We start from the raw sequence: 20,964 nt of genomic DNA, 5'->3' as shown, positions 1-20,964 counted from the left end.
CGTGTTTACGCGGGGTGCGTTTATTAAGATCATTAAAAACAAAAAAATTATGTTCATTTACTAACAAACAACTTTCGGTGTAAACTTAGTATAAATAAATGTTTGAACTTGTTGCTTGTGGTAATGCAACCTAAGGTCATAAATATTTTATATTAACTAACCTCATAAATATTTTTTTCTCGACCACTCACCTCTTCAGTAATTAATATTTTATATATATTCAAAATGGGTTGGTGGAGCTCTTAAGAATCCGAAGTAAAAGAAAACACGGCCAACTTAGTAAATAATGTAGTAGTAGACCACACATCCATTTTGAACTTAATGTTTATACTTATGATTATCCTTACCGTTTGCACTATTAGCACTTACAGAAAGTGATATAAAAGAACCGCGATTACATGAGCCGAGCACAGGGTCTAGACGTTATAAATACCAAATATTAATACATATAAAAATAGTTTATCATTTAAACTTTCTGGCATAGTTTTTTTTTTAGTTAGTTATAATAAAAGTTAGTTATAATAGTGCATGGATGTCAAGAACCCAATCTAAAATCGATTCAGTAATTTCGGCCGAACCAAACTTTTTTAACAGAACTCGAAATCTATTAGCCAGAGAATATATATGAATTCAATACATTTCAGAATTCGCACTATCATTCTCACCTCTAATAAGCTGCACAGCAATAGAAAAAGCAATTATATTATCAACAATCCCCAGGGTACGCGTTATTTATGTGGTTGATGACAACCAAATACTCGGGAGGATTACAAAATCAGTAGTTAGTCTAACCATCAGGCCTTAGCCAGATGGAATAGGTTAGAAAAGTTCTTTATTGAAAAGAAGAATTAAAATCATGTATCAAATGTATCAACAAAAACACTCCCATTAGAGAAGAGACAGTTCAAAAACATCTGTCCGACATAATTTTAAATACAAACATAACTTTTACACATTTTAACCTAGCGGTAAAAATACATTATAGTATAATAATTGTATTATCGAAAGCCTTACAAATATATGGCATATCATTTAAAATACCAAAAGTCTTTCATGCACAAATTGAGGTCGATCTAGCATTCCCTCAAACTTCAGACATCGACAAATCGCTGACTGACATTTTATTAGAAGAAGACAACGAAGATTTTTTTGAGTTCAGTGATGCCTTAGAAATCGAAGACAACACCATAAAAGTAGAACCCGATAATTTACCTCCAATCGAGGTCGACGAGGAGGTCATAACAATGGCTCAAACCAACGTCCAATTCTTAAAGACTGTATCGTCACTCGTACCTGAGTTCGACGGCAAAGCAGAAACCTTCGAAGTTTCGTAAATTCCCTAAGATTGGTAGATAGGTTTAGGTTTCAAAGAAACCTATGAACATATCGCTGTCCAACTAATAAAAACAAAACTAAAAGAGCACGCTAGCAATATGATAGGAGTTGAAAGGAACATTTAAATTGACAAAAATGGTTAAAGAGAATTAGTAGTCTTATCTGCCAAACTGATGAATTTACAGCATAAAAATAAAACAGCTACAGTGTATGCTAAGGAAGTCGAAGATTTTACAAAAGCCCTTGAAGGAGCTTATGTCAATAATGCCTTACCACTGGAATTAGCAACAAAATACAGCACCCAAAAAATAAGAAGCGTTTGTGGGAGAAAGTTCAGAAAGAGTGGTACTCCATTGAGCCAAAAATATGCTTCAATTTGGTGGAGTCTATGCCTCGTAGGTGTGCTGCAGTGTTGAAAAACAGTTGTAACGCAACAAAATATTAAAAACATTTCATGGTAAATTTTACTAATCTAGTCAATTTGGATAAAGATTAGTCATTTCGTTTCTATTTTTATTTCCAGATCAAAAACATAAAATTTAACTTTAGTTAAATTTTTTTAGCTCAATCAATGAAGTTAAATGAATTACATAGATGTATATATATTAAAGAAAAATCAAAACTTCCACTCATTACAACGATCCTTATTAAAAATACGTATTTAAACCCAAAGTGAAAATGTTTCTATTATTTTTTCCATCACTGTGAAAGAAATCTTAAAAAAAATGTCATGATGGAGGCCATTCAGGAATAACAAGAGCTTTATTTAAAATAGGGCGACATTACTATTGGCCAAACATGACAAAAGTAGTTACTAATAATAATTTAAGACAACCACTCATACAAAAACACCAATGACTATTACCAAGACACCTACTTCAGCCTTTAACACGGTATTAATTGATACTATGGGCCCATTACCGCGTGTGGAAGAGGGAAACGAATACACAGTCACAATTATTTGTGATTTAACCAAATTTTTGGTAACAGTACCAATTCCGAATAAAAGTGCAAATACCGTTGCAAAGCAATCTTCGAAAACTTTATACTCGTTTACGGCCCAATGAAAGTTATTTTAACAAAAATGGGTGCAGAGTATAAGAACAATGTAATAATAGACTTATGTAAATATATGAAAATTGATCTCGACAGCACACCACCATCAGCTCGAAAATTTAAAGATATTTCTAAAATAAATAAGATAAATCCTATATACAACATAGATGATTATGCTAGAGAAATTAAGTTTAGGTTAGAAACAGCATACAAACGGGCAAGAACCAAACTAAAAAGGGGGAAAAAAAACCGAAAGAAACTATACGACACAGACGTAAATACTTTCGATCTAAAAGTCGGAGATCAAGTCTTACTTAAAGATGAGACAGGGCAAAAACTTGATAAGAACTTTCTAATTAAAAAATTATAGACAGTAACAAGAAGCAACAGGTAGTAAGCAAAGACAGATAAAAACCTTTGTATAGTAAATTAGAAAACAAAAAGAAGGTATACTTAAAATAAATTGCAATCATAATTTAACTTCATTTCATTACATTTTACTTCATTTTTTATTAATAAGACAAAAACAAAAAGTAAAAATAATATTAAGATATATCTAGAATGACTTCATTGAAATATACGTCATTCTTTTTAACGGGGGAGGTGTAGCGAGCGAAGTACTTAATATATTTACTTCATTAATATATATATGTTCATATATATACACACTTATTGATATCAACATTTGGTTGACAACGGCCTGCAACGGCCACGTTAAAATGCTGACTATGCATTCCCACGGTGCCGGCTGGCTCTCTCTCTCACTAACACATCGAGTCAGACGTCTCAGGGCATATATGTGTGTATGTTAATATGATAACGTTGCATTTACTTCGCCCGCTGCTCACTTCTAGCAGCTAAAAATGTTTGAAAAACCTAATAAAATCACTTTCAAACTGGATGTCTTTGTGTCTATACCTCTTTGTACCACGATCCTTTTCACACATCGCACAATATCTCGGACTTTATGTAGCACGTACCTGACTTTATTATTTTCACATATCGCTTTCATAATAAATGCCTGCTGCTTCTGTTTTGATAACTCAAACATGGTTTGTCTGTACGCCACCCAAATAAAGGAAAACAGAGTCTCTTCTTTGTCAGCACAACTATCACTTTCGGATGTGAGTTCCTTCTTCTGGTCCTGAATGTCTTAAAATCTGGATATATTAGAACATATTTTTTGCAATCTTAATTTAGTACAAGTGTGGGTTTTTGACATGGACAATATACTTTGTTAAATCATTTGACAGCAATTGACAACAATAAAACAGGATCTAAACTTCAACAACACGGAGCCTCACTTGCTTGAGCTTCAATAAACGGTATGTTATTTTTTTAGAATTAGCTTTGCTATGCATTTTGCTCTTTTAAATCGAACTATTTTAATATCATTAAATAAGTAGAGTTCCTTTTCGTAACAACATCGAGACATGGTACGTCTTATTTTGCAATTAAGACTTTACCTGAAGACTTGATGGAGGGTTATTCCTTAGGCATTTATAATCTCCATAATTTTTTTCGTGATGTAAATTACAGTGTGCGAATTGACGTAGCTGTATCATGCCAAAAGTCTTGATGACGATCCCAGATTTAGACATATTAAAATAAGTCATTGATGAATATTTTCTTTAATGGTCTGCTCATATTCCGTAACATTTCGAGAAGTTATGGGATTCATCGAAAGCGCGTTATAAATTGGGTTTAATATCTGTCGAAACCCTTCGCTTTATAGAAATAAAAAGGGCTTTCTATCGGCGGTCACAATCTTTATAATTGAAGAGACGATTGTTTCTTCACTGGTTTCATATAAAATTGTTCTTTTTTTTTATATTTTGTTGAACTTTGACGTCGTCGATCTCGAAGCATGTTTTGCATTTAAATGCCGTTTTAAATTTGTCACGTGAAAGCCTGCTAACTTCACACCGCAAACATTGCACTTAGACTTATTGCCACCACCCATAAGAAAATTATATGGGATGTCCATTTTTTCCTAGGGGAAAATGCACAGGAAATTTTTTTGAAGTCCTCCAGGATTTCCCTGTTTCTTATACTCATTTTTCCAGGGACGTTCCCGTGCATGGGACACCTCCCAGGGAAATCCTATCGTAAATTCGTGATTTTTCCATGCACTTTTCCGTGCATGGGAAACGTCCCAGGGAAATCCTATCGGAAATTCGCGATTTCCCAAGCACTTTCCCGTGCAAGGGACACGTCCCAGGGAAATCGTATCGTAAATTCGTGATTTTTCCATGCACTTTTCCGTGCATGGGAAACGTCCCAGGGAAATCCTATCGGTTATTCGCGATTTTTCCTTGCACTTTTTTGTGCAACGGAAACGTCCCAGGGAAATCCCGTCGGAAATTCGCTATTTTTCCAGGGACATTCCGATGCAAGGAACACGTCCCAGGGAAATCCCGTCGAAAATTATTGAATTTAAAATACATAAATATTAATTAGCTTTACACTATATTTTATTTAAATTGTATCATTTAAATTTTCTGTAGAAGCCATTCAGATAATTTGGATAATTTGCTTTTAATATTTAACTTTGCTTTTCGGTCTGGATCCTCGGAATGCCTGTTCAACGCTCCTGAAAAAATAAAGGCATGTGCTTAAAAAAATGTGATTTACTTTTATACTTGAATATTTACCTTTTCAAACCCTTTAAGGAATTTCATCACGCCACTTTCGGGTAACGGAACAAGAATTTTTTGGGTTATGTGATAAAACCTAAAAAAAATGTCAAAACGGGACGTTCTTTAAACGTGGATCAACGCGCAACATCTTCAACTTAAGGAAACACTTACCTGACTTGATTTTTTTTCAAAAAATATTACTTTTATTAATAAATACAAATGTGTTGCAGCGCACAATTTAAACAGCCGCTGCTCCTCTTTTCAGAACTCCAACAGAGTGCACCAGATCTTCTTTTTCTTTTGGTTTCTTTCTAAACATAACGGAGAGACGCAAAAGAGAGCACCGGCCGAATATTACTCTCTGAGAGCCGAGGGCAGACAGATTATAAAACACAGAAAGAGAGATGCTGCTCCGTACGCTGTACGCTGCTCCGAATTCTCTGCTGACAGTTTTAGGTAGACAAAAAAAAAAAAACAGCTTTTTGCGCTCGGACATGTCCCGGCAACGGGTCTGCAGAGCTAAAGGGACTCGCATATACACTCATACAAACGCAAATGAAATTTATTTTCTTCGCTCCTTGACAAACCGGTCAGCGAATGCGCAAAGTGGTGCGCAAAAAAACAGTTTTTTTGGTAACTGCAAGAAACGGTCAACTGTTATTTGCGAGTTCTAATGTTTACTATACAAATATGGAACTGACAAGAATTATAAGCTCCTATGGTTTACTTAATTGCATATACAACCAAAATTCCTATTAAATATTTTTAATTTCAAATTTTGTTTTACGGCAAAAAAGGGAAGACTTAGCCTCGATGACATATTTTTGTCGCCACTGTGACAGAAGCAAGCAAAGCCCGAAAATACGGCGCTCTTGAAAAGCAAACGATAAAATGCTATATATTTTTTATGATTTCTTAAAAGCGTGATACAAAATTTGAAAGCGAGAAATCGGCATCGCATAATTGCAGTTTAATATGAGCAATATAGTGAAAATAGAAAAAAATTCCATAATACATATATACGTATAAACATTGAACATACTAGCGCAAAACAAAAAATGAAATTAAACAATAATTATTATACACGTTAGTAAAATATATTAAACCCCATAGAATATAGATAGAATAAAAATGTTGACTGAAATGTATTTTTCTCACCAATACCTATCGATTGACCTACAAAAAAATGTTCCACGCCCACTCCAACGCCCATCAACCGCCCAAACCTTCGGTGGCCACAATTGTCATGCTAAAAATTTTTTTTTTGTAAAACGTATTTATTTTATTAATATCTACCAATTGACCCAAAATTGGCCACGCTCACTCGGTTGTCATGTTAGAACATTTTTGCTAAAATGAATTTGTCGCATTTAAACCATTCGATGACCTAAAAACAATGTTTACAACGCCCACTCCAACGACCCCAAACGGCTAAAACGGTTAAAACTGTCTGCCGCCCACATGACATTTACCAAAATGGCCAGTAGGTGGCGCATTAAAATATTTCTTTGCTGCTAAAGTATCTCTATTTTTATTTTGCTCCCCCAAGCTGAGTAACGGGTATCTGATATACGAGGCACTCAACTATAGCGTTCTTCCTTATTTTTATCTACATTGTAACTCTGTATAATTGTATATCAATTGTATATTCGTATCAATATGTGTAGGTATATAAGAACAAATGGACGGCAGCTTACCAGATACACGCCGAATTCGAGTAGTAACGGCGCGGCAAAGAGCGCTTGGAGAAAAAAAGAGTTTGGAGGACAACCTTGTGGACCAAGGGAGTTTGGAGACCAAGGGTGGAGAATGAGAGAATGGAGACTTGGCGGGAAGAGCGAGAGTGCCGTGTGCAAAAAGGAATAACGGAACTCCACCGGACTTTAGACTCTGACGTGAACTTTGGACCGGGAAAGGAAGTGCCACATCTCGGAGCGGATCGGCACACAAGCTTGCCACATGCATCGCGGGAACCAGCGGGACGGTCATCCGAGCCACCAAGCCATTTGTAATAATATACCCCCAATAAGCCCACTATGATCCAGTGAATGCTGTGTGTTCTCACTAAACTAATGCGCGCTGACCTTTATATCAATTTGGTGTGACGAACACACAATCTACTGAGCTAGCCGCACGAATATTGTAGTAAGCAGACCATAAAAATCGGTTCGTTACACAGTACATAATATTAATTTTGCTTTATATCTTTTAGAATCGCAAGAAAGGGATGGGTACACCGAGGACTTTGTACTGTGTGCGTAAAGGATAAAAGTACAAGAAGTTATAAAGTGAAGTAAAAAAGCAAACACCAAAGCATCAAACAAACCCCAGGACAGAAGGAGAGCGATTCCGAGTAAAAATACAAATTATGAAATTAAAATCCAGTTTTATGTATTCCTTGGAAGAGCTTCCACATATTTGATTTTTGAATGCTTCAAGCTGCATTCCTGTGTACATGTTACAGGTGCATTAAAAAAAAATGCACCCAGAATATGTTTTGGTTGTTGCTTACGGGTGCATGAGAAAAGAGTGCACCCTGAATGTGTTTAGTTTTTTTCTTCAAGGTTCATTAAAAAAATGACCAAAGAAAGTGTTTTCTTTTTTTTCTTCCAAGTGCATGCAAAATATGCTTATAGAAGCATGCTACGGTTATATTTTTTTTATACCCTTGCAAAGGGTTTTTTAACATATAACCTTCTACGCTTGGAAATAACATGTTTTAATTTGTTTTGAATTTCGAAATAAATTTTAGACTCAAAATCGGACAACAATACAAAGTGTGTTCAAAAAGTAAGGTGACTTTGTATTTTCAAGAAAAACTATTAATTTATTTATCAATATTAATGCTGTCCCCTTCAAAGTACAATACACTTACTTGCAATACACTTACACTCCAATCCTCAAAGCACTTCCCATAAGCACTTTTCGGTATAGCCTTGAGCTCTTCCAGCGATGCAGTCTTTATCTCTTCAATCGTTGCAAATCTCCGTTCTTTCATAGGTCTCTTTAGTTTTGGGAACAAGAAAAAGTCACATGGGGCCAAATCCGGTGAATATGGTGGCTGAGGCATTATTGTGGTGTTGCTTTGGCCAAAAAATCTCTCACAAGCAAAGATGAGTGAGCAGGGGCATTATCGTGATGCAAAAGCCATGAATTGTTTTTCAACAATTCTGGACGTTTCTTTCGTATTGCTTTTCGCAAACGGCGCATAACTTCCAGATAATACTGTTTATTGACCGTACGACCATATGGTAAGAACTGATGCACCACGCCATGGTAATCGAAGAATACAGTGATCAAAACTTTGACATTTGATCGAACTTGGCGTGCTTTTTTCGGTCTTGGCTCACCTGGGCTCTTCCATTGTGACGATTGGGCTTTGGTTTCGATATCATAACCATATACCCATGATTCGTCACCAGTTATGACCCTTTTGAGTAAATCTGGGTCGTCCTTGACGTCATCCAACAGCTCTTGAGCTCATGCGACAGTTCTCTTGGTCAAAATTCAGCAATTCAACAAACTTCGCTGACACACGACTCATGCCCAAAACGTTTGAAAAAATTTCATGGCACGAGACAAGCGATATACCGATATCTTCAGCGACGTCTCTTTTTTACACAAAATTTGATGCAAATCCTTTGATCCACATTTTTTGATAACAAAATCGCTGAGCACGCAAAACAAAAAGGGGATTCAATTGAAACTTGGTACAGATGTTAGAGAAGAGTGTACCAACATAACAAAACAAAAAAATCGATAATCGAAAATATGTTGCCCGCAAAATTTGAAAAGTCACCTTACTTTTTGAACACACCTCGTATAGCTGTCATAGGAATGATCGGAAAAATTGTGAAAAAATAATATGAAAGAAATTATAGCTTTGGGGCTTTTTGACATATTATCTTACAATATAATTTTATATAATTTTAAGAATTTGGGAGTCAATTTAATAAAAATCGGACTACTCTAACATATAGATGAAAAAAAAATGGTCTAAAAAGAAAATAATTTGTTTTAAATCTCACTGAAGTCAGCAACAATCCTTAAAAATTGCAAATGGAATTGCACATGGTGTCACTAAAGTTTATTACTTCTTAAAACTGCAAGGGTATACAAACTTCGGTTGCCGAAGTTAACTTCCTTTCTTGTTTGTCACTCACCCGTTTACAAGGAATGGACAAACTCCTCACTTCCCCAACACCTTTTTGATGCCATTTCATAACGAAAGAACGCATGCTGGAATTGGGTTGGCAGCGTTTAGCCAAATCAGAGGAGTGAGTGAAGGAGTGCGGACCCACACGTGCTTGTAAATGTTCCCCCCTGGTCTTGACGCAGTGCCGTATTAGGATTAGGTTAGATTGCTTACGGTTATCATCGGCTCGTTTAAAAGTACCTTAAGGCTAGCAAGGGCTACGAACCTTTCAACAATTTTCAGAAGTAATCGACCAGCCCCAAGAAGCTCGTGAGAGCATAACAATAACATTAACGTCTATTGTAAAGTCCTCTTCGCAAAATAAATAAGCAAACAGCTAATAAACCCTGCCCTCCATTGCTATTTGTACCTAAAAGAATATTAAAATGTATTTAAGTCCTTGAACTTATTTTCTGTTATCTTAAATAAGTAATCCGGCGACTGACACCTACCTGCGGTATATTGATATTATTACAACTATTTTTATTTATAATTCCAAGTCTCAAGCAGTTCCTTGAGTGCCTAGTAATATGACCACTCAGTGAAAAAGGACTAGGACGTGCTGTATCGGAGTATCTGACATGCGCGAGGGCTGTTCTCTAAGAAGATCCTGGCTAGACTGAGTCGACTCCAGGCTCAGAAACTCTCTTGCACCATTTCCATTGTGAGTAGACGAGACGATCTGAATAAAAATCATCATCATGGATCAAACATCTAAAATGCTAGCAAAATCGCAAGGTCTCGCTTGGGATCCTGTTTTTGGCCAGTTACTTCTCCCCTTATCCCCTGTACGCGGCCTGTCTTGTCTGCCATTGCGCGATTTTACGATGCACTCGGGTTGCTTGGACCTGTGATTACAATATCGAAGATTTTCATGTGGCGCTACACAATATCTCTTTGCTGCTTATATATCTCCATTTATGCTAAGTAACGGATATCTCTAGCGTTGTTCTTGTTTGTTTTCCAAATGCTAGGAGTGAGATTCATGGTTTTTTAATGCTAGCATAGAAGCATCCTACGTTTGGAAATAAGATATTGTAATTTAAACTTATCAAAATCGGACGACTATATCAAATAGCTGCCGTAGATCGGAAAATTGGTAAGAAAATATTATAATATGAAAAAAAATATATGTTTTGTGTTTTTTAACATATAATCTCCTAACCTTGGAAAATCTGAATTTCGAATTTAATTTTATAAAAATCGGACAACTATATATATAGCTTTGGTGTTTTTTAATATACTCGTACATCCTCCTACGGTTGAAAATAACATTTTTTTAAATGTTTTGATTTTTTAATTAAATTTTATAAACCTCGACTATATCATATAGCTGCCTAGGAACGGTCGGAAAATTGGCGGGAAAGTAATATGAAACAAGAAAGAACGCTCTAGTCGATTGCCTCGACTATCAGATACCCGTTACCCAGCTTAACTTAGCAAAGGGAGATATATGATCAGAAAAGCGATATTTTATTAGGGCACCCCGCGCTGCGCAGGAAGCCGAGGAATCTACATGCCAAGTTTGGCTGTTCTAGCTTTTGTAGATTCCGAGATCCCAGCGTTCAAACGGACAGACGGACAGGGCTAGATCGACTCGGCTAGAGATCCTAATCAAGAATATAAGTACTTTATGGGGTCGGAAATGCTTCCTTCTACCTGCTACATACTTTCCGACGAATCTAGTATACCCTTTTACTCTATGAATACCGTTAAAAATTATATAAAAAATATAAAAACACCAATGTTTTTTAATATATAACCACCTAGTATGCTTGGAAATAACATTTTTTAATTTCTAACATCTTTTAGTTCTGACAACTATATCATACAGTTGCCATAGAAACGATCGGAAAATTGGCAGGAAAGTAATATGAAACAAGAAAGAAAGCTATAGTCGATTGCCTCGACTATCAAATACCCGTTACTCTGCTTGAGGGATCAAAATGAAAATGGAGATATATAAATATTTTTCTGTTTGCCTGGATGAAAGTACTGACATAAATAATATTTTCCAAGTAACAACATTTATAACATTTGTGGAAAAAAAATTTAATTTGTTATGAGTCTCCTTGAGATTTTGTTTCTCTTCACGGGCTTGTAACGGGGTAAATAATTTTCGATACACTATATAAAACAGTTTTTTGGAATAAATTGAAATAAACTAAGTTGTGTTTGCACAGATGGTGCGAAGGTAATAACCGGGAAAAACAAACCTAGCAGATATTTAAAATAATTTATTTTCTTCTCCCTTCATTCATTTCGTTATTCGAATTTAAAATGGTTAGTGCTAGTAGTTAGTATCTTCCTTGAAGACACAAATTGAGATCAGTTAATAATGATTAATATCACAAAAAAAAAACAAAATCTAACAAAGAGTCTGAAGTTTAAAAATATTTAAAAGTTCCTCAGCGTCATAGAAGCGATCGGAAAATTAGTGGTAAAATAATATAAAAAAATTATTGCTTTGGTTCTTTATGACATATTAAATTATAATATTGTGAAATATAATTTCTAATATTTTTATGAATTTCGAATTCAATTTAATAACAATCGGACTACTTTAACATATAGATGTCATAAACTGGTCATAAAAAAATGAAAGAAGTCAGCAACAATCCTTAAAAATTTGACAAGGTGTTACTAAAGTTGATTATTTCTTATAGCTGCAAGGGTATACAAACTTCGGCTTGCCGAAGTTAACTTCCTTTCTTGTTTTTAGTTTATTTTGGGCGCAGCACCCCCGTTAAACAAACTTGCGCTGCGCAGGAAACCCAGGAATCTGAATTCTAAGTCTGAATGTTCTACGGTCAGACGGACATGGCCAAATCAACTCGGCTAGTGATCTTAAACACCATCGGTCATGGCACAGAGTTGAGTTTAACAAACCTCCAAAGAATGAAAAACTAAAACTTGAAAGGTATCCAAAAAGTTAAGAAGGATGAAAAAGTATACATCTAAAGGGGAAGAGTTAACACAATTAAAGGGCAGAAATCTACCTAGTATTGATCCAGACTCAGCATAAACGCCTTAAGGGCCGTGTTTGTTCCTAGGAATGGTGCACTTCCTGCTAGTGTCAGGATTTTTGCCTGACAAGAAGAAGGCTTGCCGGCCTCTTATATATTCTCGTATATTCCCTGTACGGTAAGTTGTGCTCTTTTTGTAAGTGTCAGCATTTTAGCTAGTGTACAGTTTCATTTCAATACCAATGAAGAGAGCATAGCTCTATGAAATTGAATCTATCTAAAGATGCAAAATTATTCAATTGGTTATCGCGCCTTCAGGGCTATTAACGAAGGGAATGTATCCCATCGTATTCTGCACAATTAAAGAACGACGAGTCCACAGGCGCATCATCCGGGCACACACATCGCTCAAAAAAAACTAGTGGAACGTCAAGCAGTGGCGCTATCCGTACCTCCTTACGAACAGCGGCGAGGAACAGCCGGGAACAACCACATAAATGTAATTTACAAGTACTTACATTTAAAATTGGCAGAGGTAAATTCCATAACAATATTTTTAGCCAACAAACTATCACAGCGGCAAAAAGCACTATAACATAAGCACGCTTACGCTTCGGGACCATTTCAATGAGCCTAAAATTTAAATTATTTATCAAAAATTTTACGGGAGGAAATTACTTTCTGAAACTAAAAAAAGTACATTACTAACACTGCACACAATATGCATTCATTGTAGATACATACATATGTATATCAAATCCGTCAGCAAATCGACACCGGCTCATGCAAAATAAAAAATTTAATGTTCAGAAATACTTGTACTTTTTACACTCTTTTTTTTGGGCCAGTATTTTAAATTTAAATGTTTTTCAATCATACAAACTAATCGAAACACTTTTTCATTGACCCTTAGGCCTAGTACTTAGATCGGCTAAGAGTTTCCCTAGACGAAAAATCCTATTCTTTGTAGTGTGACCGAAAGTTTTAAATTCACCCGCAATCCATTTAGGATGGTCTTACTGTCAAGCCGCGAAAAATTTAAGCAATTTAAAAAAGTTGAATCTTGTAGTGTACCGAAAAAATACAAATAAATGGGTTTTATAAAAATATATTTTAATCTTTCTCATTGAGTAGTCTAAGGTTTCTTTCTACTGTCGCCATCTTCTTCGTGCATTCTGCAGTGCAGTTCCGATTTCCAATATACCAAAATGGACTTTGGAAACGGGATGAAAAAGGAGTTGTACTACTACTTTTGCAGAAAGGCCAGCTCCTGGCAATGTCATCCCCAGCTTTCCCCAGATATTTACATTCTTCCACAGCGCGTCCTCCAGCACCACATTAGCTGCCATGTAATTGGCAGCTGTTATCCAGTATTCCCACATTGGAGAACGCGGCGGAGAACGTAATTGCGAGATCACGACCAGCATGAAATTCATTTAGTCATCCCCCTTCTAATAGGCCTCTTAATTTATTAAGAATTTTTTTTTTTTTTTGAGGCATGAAGACTGTTGTCTAAAATCTTCAATCAAAATTTTTCCACCGAAAATTTGATTAATTTTGTACTCTCTCGGAAACTATAAGAGCTAGAACGGTCAGAATTGGCATGCAGATTCCTGGTCTTCTTGGGGAGCGCTGCGGGGTGCCACGCCCATCCTAACGACCACAATCCACAATATGTAGCGCCTACAGTTTTTAAGATAGAACAAAAATTGTAACTGAAATGTATTTGTCTCATTAATACCTATCGACTGACCTAAAAACATTGGCCACAGCAACTCCAGCGCCCACAAACGGCTTAAACGAAAAAATTAAAAGGCTTAAATCTGTCTGCTGAAGGTGGCGACCCAAAATATCGCTTTGCTGCTTATAAAAATGTGGCACGCCCACTCTAACGCCCACAAACGGTTTAAACACTTAAATCTGTCTGCCGCCCACATAATATCTACTGAAATAACCGGTAGGTGGCGTAAATAAGTAAAATATCGCTTTGTTGCTTATATTTCTCCATTTCCCTTTTGCCCCCTTAAGCTGAGTAACGGGTATCGGATAGTCGAGACACTCGACTATAGAGTTGTTTCTTTTGTAAAAAGGAAAGTAGTTTAAGCTTAGATAAACGCACAATATCTTTCACTTTTTGTAACACGTACCTGACTTTAATATTTTGATATATCACTTTAATTATTCAATGAAAATGTTTTGCAGCGCACAATTAAACCAGCCTGCTGCTTCCTTTTTCATATTTAAAACAGAATGCACCAGGTCTTCTTCTTCTTTTGGTTTCTTTCTGAACATAAAGGAGAGGCGCATACAAAAAAGACCGGCCAAAGGTTTTGCAGGACTTCGGTAGGGAAGCTGCGCATGAGGGACAAGTGAATCAAACTGGATCACGAGGAGTCAAACCATCAATATCAACCAAGTCATCTACAAGGGAGCCATAACAAGTCGAATCGTAGGAAACAGCGCCGATTGAGTTTCAAGGAGCAGAGACGTCCGGGATTGGGTTACCAGGAATCTCCGAATTGAGACACAGGTAGAGGACATTAATGGTCTTAGAAGAGATGCTTGGGGGACTTCTCCACTCTATTGCTTTCTGTTTATACATTGAAATATTTATGTTGCCCAACGCAGTTCATGTGTGGTCCAAGCTAAGGTAGTTGAATGCGTTTCTAAAACCAACGTCACCGCTATTCGAAGTAATTCTGTAAGATTATGTACGATTTCGCACAGTTTGCTAACGGTATTGATTGTAGATAGGCAATACCTTCAGCCTACTGCGTCTCTGAGAGACTGTTGACTTTGGCAATGACACCTTAGAGCCGTAAGTAAGTTATTCTTTCAAAAATGCATAGTATATGCATCATGTAGAGGGGCCTATATGAAAAAGGTGTTTTTCGTGAAAGCAGCATCTGTTGCGTTTCCCAGCAACTGTGGAACACACCCTCATTATACATGTCAAAATACTTTGGTCACAGTGCCTTGTCGTCCAGTATTTTATTCAGTAATTAAAAGACTTATTCGGCCGCTGCGAGTATATTGCTCACAATGCCTTTGGAGTTCGCGACATAATCTCTTGATAGAAATTAGTATTTTCATTATCCTTTTTATTCCTACCGGGCATCTTGGGTGTGGCCTATCAAACGACGGAGCCATTTTGTAACAAGTTTATATGCTAAGCCAAAGATTGTAGCCCATACCGTTGAAGCACCTGCGTTTGCTCTTTTTAAGCATTATTTGCAAGTCTCGTCTTTTTTTCTGTAATGCATTCTGAGAGCATGCCCTTGCATTCGTTTGGGTAGATACACAATCCGTGGATTTGCAAGTATTCAAGTCAAAAATAGTTCTCCTACAGGTAAGGCAGCAGGCCTTTGCTTGGCAACTACTGGCTTGGTGCTCCACAGGCCCCCGCTTATCTTAGGGCGGGCTTTGCTCCAAGTCTAACCCGGCCAGATTTCGCCCTTATCAATGCATATTCTCTCTATGTCGTGCATGACTCTAAGTATGGCCGTGTGGTTGCCACCGCTGCGCCCTTAGACTCGGAACGGAGAATTCTAGCAGTTCCACGTCAAACTGTGTTTTTGCTGTACACATGAGGTCCGTTTTGCTCATTAGAATTATTTCCCTTTAGAATATTCCACTTAGGTGTGAACATGCATGCATATCTCGATTTCTATATGAAATTTTTTCGCTCTTCGATTACGTAGAGTATTACACCAATGATGGAAAAGATACGCGGTTGTCTAATTTACGTCTTTTTCTTTTTATGCGGTTTTTTTACAGTTTTTGTTCAAGTAAGTCCGCATTCCATTCCCATTGTAATCTAAACTTATTAATATTATTATTGTATAAAAGTATCGATTACATAAAAGACTACACATTGAACAACCGACTGTTCCTCTGTCTTCTCCAATTGGGTTGGTAATAATTTAGCTTTCTCAGCTCCCTGGCTATTAACTCCCGGCTTTGTTGTGGCCCGGTTGGCCATTTCTCCGGCTGAAGAATTAAGTGTGTCTTAACTTTCAGCGCAGAAAATTTTTAGCTTTGTAACTTTAATCGCATTTTACAATTTAATGTTTTAAATTAAATTAAATTAAGTTTAGAACTAAAGTTAACAAAATATTTATTTTAATAAAGCTCCCAATTTTTCTATTCTTGCTACCTCACTCACTTATTTGCATGGCCTGTTTTTAAAGTAAGAGCGCGAATGAAAACAATTAGGTAGCAACTGCACAAACAAAGAGTGGAACACCGTCGACCGGCCGCAGACAGACCGCTTTGGGGAAAACTAAGCCTTCCCGTCTGTCTGGCAGGTCTTAAAAAAGGTAGTAAATAAGTCGGAATGAGACTGATGCGAAAACTATGTACTATAGTTCCCAAAGTATAATCAACATTATTTTTGTTTTTAATTTAAATAAATAAAAAAAAGCACTCTTAACAAGGTAAGGGGTCGTAGAGATTCCCCATGATCAACATACAAACATACAGAGAGAACATTTATAAAGTATAAACTGCCAATTGTATAAAGTGCATTTTTTTAGTAGTTCGTATAATAGATTTGCGTCACGCCTACAAAGACAATAATTATACTAAATACTTAGAGTAATTAAAAGCGGAATAGAAAAAAGGAGGAATGCTATAGTCGAGTGCCTCTATGTTGTCTGACTATTAGATACCCGTTACAAAAGGGAAATTGAGAGAGAGCAGGAAAGCGATATTGTAAAGCGACACTTACCCACTATTTCAGAATTTGTTGTGTGGGCGGAAAGCGGATTTAAGCGTTAGATTGGGCCAGTTTTTTTAAAGAAAAATACGTATATTTATATATTTCATTAAAGTCAGCAAATATCTGCCAACATAAACAAAGTACCAGTCTCACATTAAGTGGGCGGTGGCATAGACAGGATTAACGGAACATTTAGTGAATATTAAAAATTTCAATTTATTAGCATGTAATTCAAAATTCGTTTGACAAATATTCGAATGTCGAATGTAACAAGTTAACCTTACAGGAATGAAGAACTGTATTTGACCGAGAAGGTAGCTTGAAATTATAAGACCAGTCATTAGATTATGAAAGAGGTCCGACGAACCTCGAGGGAGGTGACCAAACACACGAGGAGTATTCCAGGATTGGACGAACCAAGGAAATGCATAAGTGTTTCGTGGTATAGAGGTCACTAAATTCCTTCTTTTGCTTTCTTAACTATGATGCCAATGTGATCCATGAAGTTTAAGTCGCGGTTGAATAAGACTCCAAGGTCTGTAGGGGAATTTATGCGTTCAAGATCACTAGACGCGATAAAATATATTGTATGACAGAGATTCTTTCGATAAAAAGACGTAAAGTTACATTTAGAGTGGTTTAAGAACAACAAATTCTGCATGCACCAGGAATGCATATTGTTCAGATCGGCTTGCAGAAGGGCATGGTTATCGGTATTCATTAACGGCATTCTAAGTTTAAAATCGTCAGCAAACATCAAAATGTGAGAGGAGAGAGCTACTTGAGGCAATTCATTAATTAAAATTCCAAAAAGAAGAGGTCCTAGGGTGCTTCCTTGCGGAACACCATAGGTCACATAGACATGGTAAGAGATTGAGCTTTTAAAGTCCGTTTCAATAAATAAGTTAAAACCTACTTAATCAACGGGTTTGGAAATCCTGTTAGATTAAGTTTTTTAATAATAACCGATGGTGAAGTCTTTAAAAATTACATCAGTTTGATAATTGTTTTTAAAAGCGTTTCTGATAATTGAAATAAATTCCAGGAGACGTTGACCTTCGTTTTATAAAGCCATGCTGAGAAGGGGATATAACTGAACTGCACTGGTGCTGTAGCTGAGCGGTAATTAGCTGTTCAAAAACTTGGGAATCACACTCAGTTTTGCAAAACCACGGTAGTTTTTTATATCCGATTTACTCCCTTTTTTATGAAGTGGAATGATAAAAGATTCCTTTTAAACTTCAGGGAAGTAAGAATGTAGAAGGGATATCTAAAGAAGTTTAGATAATGGTTGGAAGAACGCATCAGCACATTTTCTTATAACACATCTCGGTACAAGATCAGGGCCCGAAGGGAAAGACAGCTTGACTGTATAAAGGCTTTGAAAAACATCATCCTTACTAATTAGTGGCATAAAAATAGAGGTAGAGTAAGGGAGAGGGTACGGGTAGGCTGAAGTATTATCGTAAGCAACGGATAAGTACGTGGATATCAGAATCACAAGAGGCGGATGAAGTATCAAAGTGAAAAGATGGAAATTGTTGTGATTTTTGTGTCGACTTAGGCGTTATCACTGAATTCGGTTTTACAACGGTTTAAGTATCTATTGTAGCAATTGGAATTAAAGATTAAGAAATTCGAGCGAGCAATTAAATACCTCGAATGGTCAGCAAGCTGTCCGGTTCTCTTAAAACTCTTTAAAAGCCTTAGCATGGAATTTTTTTTAGGAAAGAGTTTACGAGAGAACCAGGGGGCTTACAAGACTCGGTGGCAGAGAGAAATGACGGGACAAACATATCGAAAGCAGAACATAGAGTTCCATAAAACCGTTCCACAATATGAGAGAGGTTGTCGATTGAGTCTGTGAAGGACAAGTCGATTCCCGATAAATGCCTTTTCATTTCAGTGAACAAAGAACTACGAAAACATCGAAAGGATGCTGGTGTGGTATCGGGACATGGCAGTACTGAAGCAAATGCTTCTAAGGCTACCTCAAATGTAGGATGGTACCCGTCTTCAGGATTCGAAAAAGGACTAGTTCGAGTGACATATGCGTTTGCGAACTCTAAGGAAAAAATAGGGTTTAAAATTTTACCAGAGCAGTTCAAGACTGAGTTAAGTTGTCCTAAAGAAAGATCAATAAAATTGTGAACAAACTCATGGGCTCTTGTGGGAAGGAGAATATTTTAATTAGTTGAGGGCATCCAAGAAATGGTAGGAAGGTTAAAATCGCCCAAAAACGATAAGATGGTCGTTATTGCCAACGGTCCAATGAATACTCTGTATGTGAACCAAATGATGAAGGTATAGACCAGTATCAGACCGATGGGGAATATACGAGCAGGATATAAAACATAATAATCGTGAACCTGAATTCGAACAGCAACAAACTCTAACGTACTATCCGTACCAATCATCAGAATACGTTGAGAGACAAGATTGGCCTTAACGGCAATAAGAACACCGCCGCCAAAGCGAACTGAGCGTTTACATCTTTAAACAACATAAATCTGTTCCTAGGAATGGTGCACTTCCTGCTAGTGTCAGGATTTTTGCCTGACAAGAAGAAGGCTTGCCGGCCTCTTATATATTCTCGTATATTCCCTGTACGGTGAGTTGTGCCCTTTTTGTAAGTGTCAGCATTTTAGCTAGTGTACAGTTTCATTTCAATACCAATGAAGAGAGCATAGCTCTATGAAATTGAATCTATCTAAAGATGCAAAATTATTCAATTGGTTATCGCGCCTTCAGGGCTATTAACGAAGGGAATGTATCCCATCGTATTCTGCACAATTAAAGACCGACGAGTCCACAGGCGCATCATCCGGGCACACACATCGCTCAAAAAAAACTAGTGGAACGTCAAGCAGTGGCGCTATCCCTACCTCCTTACGAACAGCGGCGAGGAACAGCCGGGAACAACCACATAAATGTAATTTACAAGTACTTACATTTAAAATTGGCAGAGGTAAATTCCATAACAATATTTTTAGCCAACAAACTATCACAACGGCAAAAAGCACTATAACATAAGCACGCTTACGCTTCGGGACCATTTCAATGAGCCTAAAATTTAAATTATTTATCAAAAATTTTACGGGAGGAAATTACTTTCTGAAACTAAAAAAAGTACATTACTAACATTGCACACAATATGCATTCATTGTACATACATACATATGTATATCAAATCCGTCAGCAAATCGACACCGGCTCATGCAAAATAAAAAATTTAATGTTCAGAAATACTTGTACTTTTTACACTCTTTTTTTTGGGCCAGTATTTTAAATTTAAATGTTTTTCAATCATACAAACTAATCGAAACACTTTTTCATTGACCCTTAGGCCTAGTACTTAGATCGGCTAAGAGTTTCCCTAGACGAAAAATCCTATTCTTTGTAGTGTGACCGAAAGTTTTAAATTCACCCGCAATCCATTTAGGATGGTCTTACTGTCAAGCCGCGAAAAATTTAAGCAATTTAAAAAAGTTGAATCTTGTAGAGTACTGAAAAATTCAAATAAATGGGTTTTATAAAAATATATTTTAATCTTTCTCATTGAGTAGTCTAAGGTTTCTTTCTAGTGTCGCCATCTTCTTCGTGCATTCTGCAGTGCAGTTCCGATTTCCAATATACCAAAATGGACTTTGGAAACGGGATGGAAAAGGAGTTGTACTACTACTTTTGCAGAAAGGCCAGCTCCTGGCAATGTCATCCCCAGCTTTCCCCAGATATTTACATTCTTCCACAGCGCGTCCTCCAGCACCACATTAGCTGCCATGTAATTGGCAGCTGTTATCCAGTATTCCCACATTGGAGAACGCGGCGGAGAACGTAATTGCGAGATCACGACCAGCATGAAATTCATTTAGTCATCCCCCTTCTAATAGGCCTCTTAATTTATTAAGAATTTTTTTTTTTTTTTTTTGAGGCATGAAGACTGTTGTCTAAAATCTTCAATCAAAATTTTTCCACCGAAAATTTGATTAATTTTGTACTCTCTCGGAAACTATAAGAGCTAGAACGGTCAGAATTGGCATGCAGATTCCTGGT

At 36.7% G+C, this 20,964-nt stretch overlaps 1 protein-coding gene across 21 annotated transcripts in view; it reads right to left on the bottom strand.

Annotated features, from left to right (window-relative positions):
- Positions 1-20,308, bottom strand: part of LOC108025963 (gamma-interferon-inducible lysosomal thiol reductase) — a 71,343-nt gene extending 51,035 nt beyond the window's left edge. The window contains exons 1-3 of one of the 21 annotated variants that reach the window (XM_050889700.1): positions 20,176-20,298; positions 12,936-13,023; positions 12,710-12,824 (exon numbers count right to left, since the gene is read on the bottom strand). In XM_050889700.1, the coding sequence (XP_050745657.1) occupies positions 12,710-12,824; positions 12,936-12,976 (156 nt within the window). In that variant the 5' untranslated portion in view covers positions 12,977-13,023; positions 20,176-20,298. Of the gene's footprint in view, positions 1-3,371; positions 3,388-9,451; positions 9,468-12,709; positions 12,879-12,931; positions 13,147-19,862; positions 20,032-20,053 lie in introns of those variants that run through there. The other 20 variants (XR_007764898.1, XM_050889712.1, XM_050889699.1 and 17 more) reach the window with 20 other exon arrangements.
- Positions 20,309-20,964: the final 656 nt, after the last annotated feature.

This window comes from Drosophila biarmipes, unplaced genomic scaffold, assembly GCF_025231255.1.
Source record: "Drosophila biarmipes strain raj3 unplaced genomic scaffold, RU_DBia_V1.1 ptg000005l, whole genome shotgun sequence".
Lineage (NCBI taxonomy): Eukaryota > Metazoa > Arthropoda > Insecta > Diptera > Drosophilidae > Drosophila > Drosophila biarmipes.
The sequence above is the reverse complement of the archived record's forward strand: the minus strand, read 5'-3'. Positions and strand labels throughout refer to the sequence as shown.